The 9401-nt window shown below is 39.3% G+C and overlaps 1 protein-coding gene across 1 annotated transcript; it reads right to left on the bottom strand.

Annotated features, from left to right (window-relative positions):
* Window positions 1-123: 123 nt before the first annotated feature.
* Window positions 124-1805, bottom strand: LOC120551629 (glycine-rich cell wall structural protein 2-like). Its single transcript, XM_039789127.1, has 8 exons — window positions 1745-1805; window positions 1597-1656; window positions 1430-1474; window positions 1300-1335; window positions 1000-1047; window positions 840-890; window positions 430-474; window positions 124-158 (listed from the first exon to the last, which is right to left on the bottom strand). Exons 1-8 carry the CDS (start codon window positions 1803-1805, stop codon window positions 124-126), a joined length of 381 nt encoding a protein of 126 aa, XP_039645061.1.
* Between the last annotated feature and the right edge of the window lie 7596 nt (window positions 1806-9401).

Here is a 9401-nt window from a genome sequence, read left to right as displayed (position 1 = left end):
CAGAGCAGACCGGGCTTTTCAGGAAGGCGGGCCAAGAGCTCAAACAGAGTGTTTCAGGCAGAGGAGCTGCAGCAATGGGCAGTATGAGAAACATATGTTTTTTGAACATCAAAGCACGTAAACCTATTCTTGTAGACCCAGAGAGTACAAATAGGATGCTGAAAAGGAGTATAAGAGGGGCTCTTTAACATCCACTTAAGCCTATGGGTTGAGTTTGTTGGTTTAGTGGTTCAACAGAAGCTGAAAATCTGCATTTGCTGCCAAATCCTCCATTTCTGTGAAAGGCCCACATTGGATTACCACCTTGTCCATTGGTTACACCAGCTGTTGCTCCATAAAACATTACCAAAAGATCTAAAGTTTTTACAGAGTGATAAGTGATAGTATTTTGCTAAAATAGAATGAACACAGGCACATGGCTGAACTTACCTTTTGTCCCTCCTCCATTGGTCCCACCAGCAGCTGCACCATAGCCTTAAATAGAAGAGATGTATGGTGAGAACAAGTTAGAATAAGCTCTAAATTTGTGCTCGATGGTGTGGAAATACATTTACCGTTAGATTTAGTTTAATTTGCACTATAAATATCTACTGCTGGCCTATTGCTTGAGTGTAACATTGGACAAATGTATTTCTAAAATCAGATCAGTCTGTCATGCAGATGTATGTAACATTCTGTAATCACTAACCTAAGCCTTTTCTAGGGTGGGTGAGTGAGTGAGTGGAGTGAGTGAGTGAGTGAGTGAGTGAGTGAGTGAGTGAGTGAGTGAGTGAGTGAGTGAGTGAGTGAGTGAGTGAGTGAGTGAGTGAGTGTCCAAATTGAGAATATGTGTCTTATACCATTGCCTTTCATTTGTTGTCCATTGGTTGGGCCGGCTTGAACACCATATCCTGCAACAAAGATCACAGTACGACTATATTGTAGCAAAAATCATTAAGTTAAATTAGAATTATTTGAAAACAAGATGCAAACTGGTGGAGAGAAGCATATAACATCTACCATTAGACTTTGCACCATTTCCATTGGGTAAAACTGCTGGATTCCCTCCTAGATTAAAAAAACAATACATATAGATTGTGGGAAAAGTTAGTGGAAAACAGTGAATCTTAAAGTAGTTTTTAGAACGTTAAAACACTGAGTAAAATGTGCTGCAGTACAGGGATTAGAAAAACAACTTTTAACATCCACTTTTTAAGCCTATAGGTTGAGTTTGTTGGTTTAGTGGTACAATAGAAGCTGAAAATCTGCATTTGCTGCCAAATCTTCCATTTCTGTGAAAGGCCCACATTGGATTACCACCTTGTCCATTGGTTACACCAGATGTTGCTCCATAGCCTTAAAAACAAGATGGAAAAACATTACCAAAAGATCTAAAGTTTTTACAGAGTGATAAGTGATAGTATTTTGCTAAAATTGAATGAACACTTACCTTTTGTCCCTCCTCCATTGGTCCCACCAGCAGCTGCACCATAGCCTTAAATAGAAGAGATGTATGGTGAGAACAAGTTAGAATAAGCTCTAAATTTGTGCTCGATGGTGTGGAAATACATTTACCATTAGATTTTAATGATTTCCAAATTTATGTACATCACTAACCTAAGCCTTTTGTTGGGTATCCGCCGTATCCATTTTGTGCACCCAATGCCTGACCCACACCTTAAAAAATAAATAAAAAATAATTATATATATATATATTCTCAGGGACAGAAGAATTAATGGCTGGACAAATCTGCTGTTAATTCACCTTTTGATGGCATCAGCATTCGTCTGCCACCATTCAGAGGTTTCTTTCCTAGAAAAACCATGACATGACAGCTGAGAACAAAAGCTTCAGCTTATGTGAAAAATCCCACAAACACAATCATTTTCATGTTTAATGAAGACAAACTGTACAGAGTGTTTTGAATGTACCATTATGTTGTGGCCCCTGTCCATTGGATACTCCAGATGCAGTACCATAACCTTAAACACAGCACACTTAATATGTTAAACTACTGTAACGTTACTATTACATAACAAGAAGAAAAAACATTTTGCTTTGCAACATCCATTGGGTGTATCAATCCTTACTCCACAGGGTAGGAATTAAGCCACATTATAAGCAGCAAATACTTTCATACGAAGGGGACAAAGCAAAATGTTGTCAGCAAGAAGGAGATGAAAAGGCTTGATACTCAATTTGTCCAGGGACGTTAACTGAATTATAAGAGGAGGTCAAACATTTTATGTTTTTTTATTTATCACAGATGTATATTTTATCATTATTTTATTGTGTGGGGCAAAAATATTAAGGTGCAGCCACAGATCTGCCACCTGCATGTACCCGGTTCATTGGTTCAGTGACATTGATAACTTTTATTTAGAAGGTCTTTATTCGTCGATTAGATTAGATAAGATTATATTATATTCAACATGAGGTTGGACATTTTGCAATTTAAAACTCAACACTAATGTGTGCAGTGATGGCTATAGTAAAAATAAATATTTCTGCTTTGCCTTTCTTCCCCCAAATTATTGATATTAAACATATTGTATATGCGAGATGACAGATATATTTGAGATATTGGGAGGAGGGTGTTGCATTTTTTTTTCCAATTCAAGAGAAGAGTTCATAGAAAATAGTAATAGCGCTCTGAAGGGCCCTGCTGTTTTAAAAAGTGAAATAAAAGGTTCAGCCCTTCTCCCCACCCCATTAACTTCCATACAGTCCCTAAATTAGAATTACACACTAAGCTTATAAAAAATAAATCCAGTCTCTGGTTGAGTCAGTAGTGATGAAAGTTTTTGGGAAGTAGCAAGCCTCGACTCTACAGATGTCAATGGAGTGACTGTGTACAAGCAGTAAAACCATTATTTCCCTTCTCACAGAGGGATGTTAGATTTAGACTGCTGCTGCCGCCGAGGTCAAGCTGCCTTTGATTTCACAAACTGAGGCCGGCCGTAAAGAGAAAAGAATATATAGTTGCTTCGCATCATCACAAGAAAAGTTGTTGGACGGCTGAGCACACGTCAGAGCTATACAACGAGTGCTGCTAAGGTTTCAGTTTAACATGATCGTTTGAAATTTGACAGGCAAACCCGAGCACCCAAAAGACATTTGTCTCATCTCTTTTCTAACTCTTCAGGACTCAGCAGGTTGCACTCTTTCCCTGCACAAGACTGGAGTGTGCATTTTAACATAGCTTGGGAGTCTTTAAAGAAGAAAACAAACATCCTTTGACAGTAGTGTAATCATTTCTCTGGCCATGATGATTTCTGCTTAAATCATTCCTCTTTAAATTCTGGCCCTCAAGGATCACAAATCAATCAAAAAGTAATATGGTAAAAGTCATCATTAAAAGAGGGCTCTAGTACAGAAATGGTACACATAGTACACAATTGATTTGGATGTTGCAGTTAAATACAGTGGAAACAGCCTTTAGGTAGTATGGAACCCCATTTATCCCGGGGGAAATTGTTAAAATAAACTTAGACTTGACAGTACTGCCGTTGGTAAATTAAGGATTGTCTCACTATAATACTGTCATTAAATTGACTGCAATGACAGATTCTAAAAAAAAACATTAAGTTAAAGCCAGGATGTCAGGATTATTGGTTGATTTTCTGACATAATCCCCTTTTTTGAAAGCTTTTCGTGAAAAGCAGCAAGAAGGGAAATCATGTCACACAGGTCAGCGGCTACCTATAATGGCTGATGTACAGAGGCAGAGGGCAGTTTATCAGTGCCACCTAACAAACATCATCATCCTTTGCCATATGTCAGCTCATAACTCAAAAGCGTGTGTTTCACATTCTCTCTACAACCGACCACAGACATATACTGACCACAGTGCTCTACAGAACATATGCAGTAGGACGCACATTTCTTCCCCGAAACAAAACTATGCAGCTGAATTTCTTCTGGAAACATTCCAATAATGGTGACTGGAAGGTTTATTTGACTTAATTATCCAATCAACATGCTAACTTTCCTCATTCACACAAGGCAGTTACTGCATACTGCATTGATGACACTGATTCATTCAGTCATAAAGGCAGATTTAGTTAATTTACAAAATACATCCCACACAAATGACTGTAAATCTATTATAAAACATTAAGATGAGAATATGGTTATCACATTATGTTAGATATGACCCTTCACCTCTGCACCTCACTCACCCAGTGTGTGCATTGTCTGCACCAGCCAAAGGATCACCGCACTATGAAGAAGTAGTCGTCCCAGCATAGTGGACCTGAAGGGGGAAAAACCCAAAATGTTTAAGACCCAGTAGGAGAATGAGGAGAGTAAAGCAGATGATCTGGAGTGGATAATGTACCCTGATTGTTTGGGGATGATATACACTCTGGTTTGAGGCGCCCCTCCTTCTTCTTATAGATGCTCCTGGTCTCCAGATCCTCCCCCACTTGTTGGGAGAGTAACCCGAGGTGTATATATACACACACACACACACACACACACACACACACACACACACACACACACACACACACACACACACACACACACACACACACACTAACTAAATAATTGGGCACTTCAGTACATTAACACTTTAGGGAAACATAGAAAAGCAAAGAGGGAGCTCACCAGATTGGACATTGATTCTCAAGACAGGTCATTGTCATAGTTTAAATTGTTTATAGACTATAAATACTTTCTCATGGTTTTTCAACTGTATATATCCTTACAGCTAATTAATCTATGCAATATTTTGGATCAGGATGTTGGCCAACACTTCCTTATATCATGCAATAATGCAAGGGACAAATAAATGTGCTCACCTGGAAACAAAGTGCGCTTTAAAATATTAAAAAAAAAAAAAAAAAAAAAAAAAAAAAAAAAAAAAAAAAAAAAAAAAAAAAAAAAAAAAAAAAACACACAAAAAAAAATAAAAAAGAAAAAAAAAAAAAAGGTTTTTTTTTTTTTTTTTTTTTTTTTTTTTTTTTTTTTTTTAACAAAAAAAAAAAACAAAAGAGCATATACTGCATAGAAAGCTCAGTATGCAACCTGTCTGGACTACCCTCAGTTTTATTTGTGAATGGACTTTGACAGAAATGACATCACTTCAAGATGCAGAGAAGCCAGTTTAAAGTTAGAGATGATGGAAACTGAGTGAGCCTGATCTTCCACTTAGGCCTCTCTCAGTCCATAATGTCTCCATGGTCGCAGCAAATACACACACAGTTGGTGAGAGCGGCCCCTCACCAAAGGGAGTTAAAAAGAGAACGATATCTCGTCTTTCACATAGATTCCTCACTTAATGTCCAAATCCTCTTCTTACGGGGTCAAGGAGAGGTTAATGTCTCACCTCCAAGCCCACCCAAACCTCTCACATACTTGGCTTAACAAAGTCACTCACCATCTCTGCTGCCACTGACAAACCATATGTCTAACTACTCACCACCTGGTAACAAGTGCGTCTTTCAATTCCTTCTCAGATCCTTCAGCTTCTCATCTTCTCTACACATCATCTCTTATAGTGTTAACTGACAGCTGAAGGGATGAGTGGAATAATACTTGATGTAATAATTGTAGATGTTTGAGTTAATAACTCAAACAGACTGAATTTGTGTCAATTATTGTCCTGATCCTGATGACTTCAGTGATCTCCTGACTTCCTCTAGTGCTGCCACAAGGTTCACATTTGTGGTTTTGAGAGAAATGTCTCAAAAACTATTGAATAGTTTGACATGAAATGCTTAAAAGACACGTCATTTATTTACCTACTAATCTTTGTGTGAACACAATCACATTGATAGCCTATGTAGACCTCCCACACAGTAGCATACACGTTGTCAGGGTGGTTTTCAAAAAGACTCAAGACAAATAATTACATAATAGTCAGTTTCTTGTACCTCCTACTACAGTGTCAGTATAAATCCAAGCTGAGCACCACAACAAACTATTTTAAAACACAGATGACATGAATTGACACAATGCCAAGTTGTATCAGTTAATGTTTTTAAGACAGCTATGCTGAAGATGGCTTCTGTAACGGTGGTGTTTGGTTTAAGGGGGTCAGGATGTTAGTGTGTCGCTCTGTGTACCGGAAAAAAAACGTGGGCTCAAGACCACAGTGCAACCACTGTTTAACAAGGACATTCCTAACTCCACAGAGCCATGTCTGCAATGTGTATTCGTGCCCAGATGTGTGCATCTGTTTGAGGCAGGCTGGCCCAACAAGGAACTGACTCAGTGTTTGATTGACAGCCAGAGGACTCTGCCAACTGTTGAGTGTTTGATGCTGGTTGGCATTGGAAATACAACTTCACTTGACAACGTTGCTTTAAAGCTGCTGCAAACAAACCCAGACTGACAGCTGTGAGCACAGTGAGAGGCCTGAGCAGGAGATGGAATAAAATTATTTCAATCGATTTAATTCTTAAGAGATGAACTTTAAAAACACAAAAGCACTACCAGATCATTTACTAACCACTGTATAAACCCCCAGGACTTTTCCTGGACTGTTCATGTTAATATATTGTAACATGAACAGAGAGCACATCATTTAGTACAGTCTTGTCCTGTCCTCAGTATTACTTGTAGTTACTTTGAGGGGTTAAATAAACTTTCAGACTTGATCACATCACTCATTTCTCTTAATAGCAGTAATACTGCACTGAAATTTATTTTAAACATGGGCGCCTGGGTAGCTCACCTGGTAGACCAGGCGCCCATATGCAGAGGCTCAGTCCTCGACACAGCACCTCAGAGTCCGACCTGCGGCCATTTGCTGCTTGTCTTCCCCCTCTCTCTCTCCCCCTTTCCTGTCTATTAAAGGCTAAACAAAAAAAAAACACCGTGGTCCCACAATCCAACCCACTCCACAGTATTAAGAAAATATTAAATGTCTGCCAACACTAAGAGTTTATACCGTCTTTATATAGTCTGCCACTAACCAACCAAAATACACATTAAAAAAGGAGAAAGACATTTCAACAGTTCAAGAGAAATATGGGCCTCATATGGGGGCACATTACATTACAACGTATTGGTGCTGGCAGAGCACTGAAGTCATGCACATAGTATCAGCTATATAATGTATATAAAATCTCATTCAAACAAGTAACTTACTATTTGGCTCCCCCCCCACACTTCATACCACCGTTACTATATATTTTCTCTCTTCATCAGTCGCCTCCTGTTCCAATTATTTACTTTGACATTTGCAACACTGTCCTTGTGCATATTGCAAATCCTTTTACTTAGCGACTAATTTGATGAGTTCTGCTCTGTATAGAAATTAATGTAATGGACTTTTCTGTACCACTAGTCACATCATGTCCTGCTGCCAGTTTCTCCCTTTAGGAATGTCACACACTGGCGTTTCAACACAGAACTCAGGCTTATTGGTTTAGTTAAACTTGAATGCCTTCAGCAAAAAAAAAAAAAAATCTGGGTGACAGATTTTTACTGAGATTTTGTTTTAATGTGTGCCAGAGTCAATTCACAATATAACTCAGCCATGGCCTGCATGGATGCTGCCTATGTAACTTTGTATTCATGCTTGTGTTTTGTTCTTTACTTCACTGTTCCCACAGACACCACTGCTGTAGGAGTACAAATAACTTTTCACCCTTTTCTTCTGACCCTATTTAAACCTAGTATGTAGATAAAGTAGTAGCCATGTACCATTTACTGTAGCATGCTTCTGAAACATTTAGTTTATATGCGGGGGGGGGGGTCCAGGCACACTCCGTTGGTTTGGGAGGTGGAAAAACCATTAACAGTCAAAACCAAACTCTGGTCAGGCCAGCTTATGGCTGCTACTGCTGGGAACAGCGGTCTTCTGGAAGACGTTGAGTTAAAGGGGTGATAGAATGATTATATAGGGTATTTCACACTGTTCCTTATGGTCTCCTAATGGGGTATGTAACATTGGTTGGGCTGAAAATGGCCTGGTTGATATTTTATTGGCCCTTATGCATCCCTGTGTTTTGGCCCTATTTGTAACAAGAGCTTTTCTTCCAAATATGGTATGGTCATGAATATTTAGATGAGCTGCGCGCTGATTGGTTGAGCGACTTGCCATACGCACATATTAAAGACGCGACTGATTGGTTGAGCGAATCCCCAATACACATACATTAGAGAAGCGACAGAATCTCATATTCCAGACACTGCAATGTTTCATTACCAAATTCACTTCTGAGACTTTTTAAGCGGAAATCAACTATATAAAGCTGAAATATGGGCCGTTTTACAAAATTTGATGGCTAATTGCAAATTTGGTAAGACGTGGGCGGACTTTAGGAGCTCTACACAGTCTGACGAAAGCGGCAGCCTGCTGGGCTCCATACCCAGGGCAAAGTCACCCTTTGTGGATACTGCACTACGGGCTCCGCGGCCAGCTGCCGGCATAACTATAATATATTTACGGTTTGAATTTCGTCCACGCCACTTTGATTTTTAAGGCATTTTTTTGAACGTGGAGGCGTCTTTGTAGGACGAGCAGCTGCTTGCTATATGTCCCATTCATTACAATGGGGAAATACCGCAGCTAGCTAGCTACACTGTCGCCATAACTAAATTATATTTACAGTTTGAATTTCGTCACCAACTTATATAACATCATTCCCCAATGTCTTATAAAGCTAACCGTTGTGTCCGGATTTGATTTTAAGGCATTTTTATGAACGCGGGGGCCTCTTTGTAGGACCAGCAGCTGCTTGCTATATGTCCCATTCATTACAATGGGGAAATACCGTAGCTAGCTAGCTACACTGTCGCCATAACTAAATTATATTTACAGTTAGAATTTCGCCACGCCACTTATATAACATCATTCCCCAATGTCTTATAAAGCTAACCGTTGTGTCCGGATTTGATTTTGCGGGCATTTTTATAAACGCGGTGGCCTTTGTAGGACCAGAAGCTGCTTGCTATATGTCCCATTCATTACAATGGGGAAATACCGCGCCGCTAGCTAGCTACACTGTCGCCATAACTAAATTATATTTACAGTTTGAATTTCGCACGCCACTTATACATCATTCCCCAATGTCTTATAAAGCTAACCGTTGTGTCCGGATTTGATTTTAAGGCATTTTTATGAACGCGCAGGCGTCTTTGTAGGACGAGCAGCTGCTTGCTATATGTCCCATTCATTACAATGGGGAAATATCGCAGCTTGCTCACTTTCGCATAACTAAAGTATATTTACAGTTTGAATTTTGTCACGGCATGAATATTACAGGTTCCTCAAGGTCTTACAAAGCTTAGCTAACACTTTTCCGATTTCAGATTTCAATTGAATGTATTTTTGTGAATGTCAGAGTTAGGAGGAGGCTAGCTAGCTCTCATTGATGGACTCCATCTCACCGCGGCTCTAACAATGAGACTCGCAGCCAAAGAGGCTTTATTTCCCCGATTGTTTGTTTAAATAACTCAACACACA

Source organism: Perca fluviatilis, chromosome 21 (genome assembly GCF_010015445.1).
Source record: "Perca fluviatilis chromosome 21, GENO_Pfluv_1.0, whole genome shotgun sequence".
NCBI classification, from domain to species: Eukaryota; Metazoa; Chordata; class Actinopteri; order Perciformes; family Percidae; genus Perca; species Perca fluviatilis.
This window is presented reverse-complemented; position numbering and strand designations above follow the sequence as displayed.

Excerpts from the sequence above, each read along its gene's own strand:
- LOC120551629 (XM_039789127.1), bottom strand. The coding sequence starts at position 1,805 with ATGGTTTTTCTAGGAAAGAAACCTCTGAATGGTGGCAGACGAATGCTG. Across the intron at positions 1,336-1,429 it reads CAATGGAGGAGGGACAAAAG|GCTATGGAGCAACATCTGGT; the intron begins GTAAGTGTTCAT and ends CTTGTTTTTAAG. Across the intron at positions 1,048-1,299 it reads TGGTGTAACCAATGGACAAG|GAGGGAATCCAGCAGTTTTA; the intron begins GTGGTAATCCAA and ends TTTTTAATCTAG.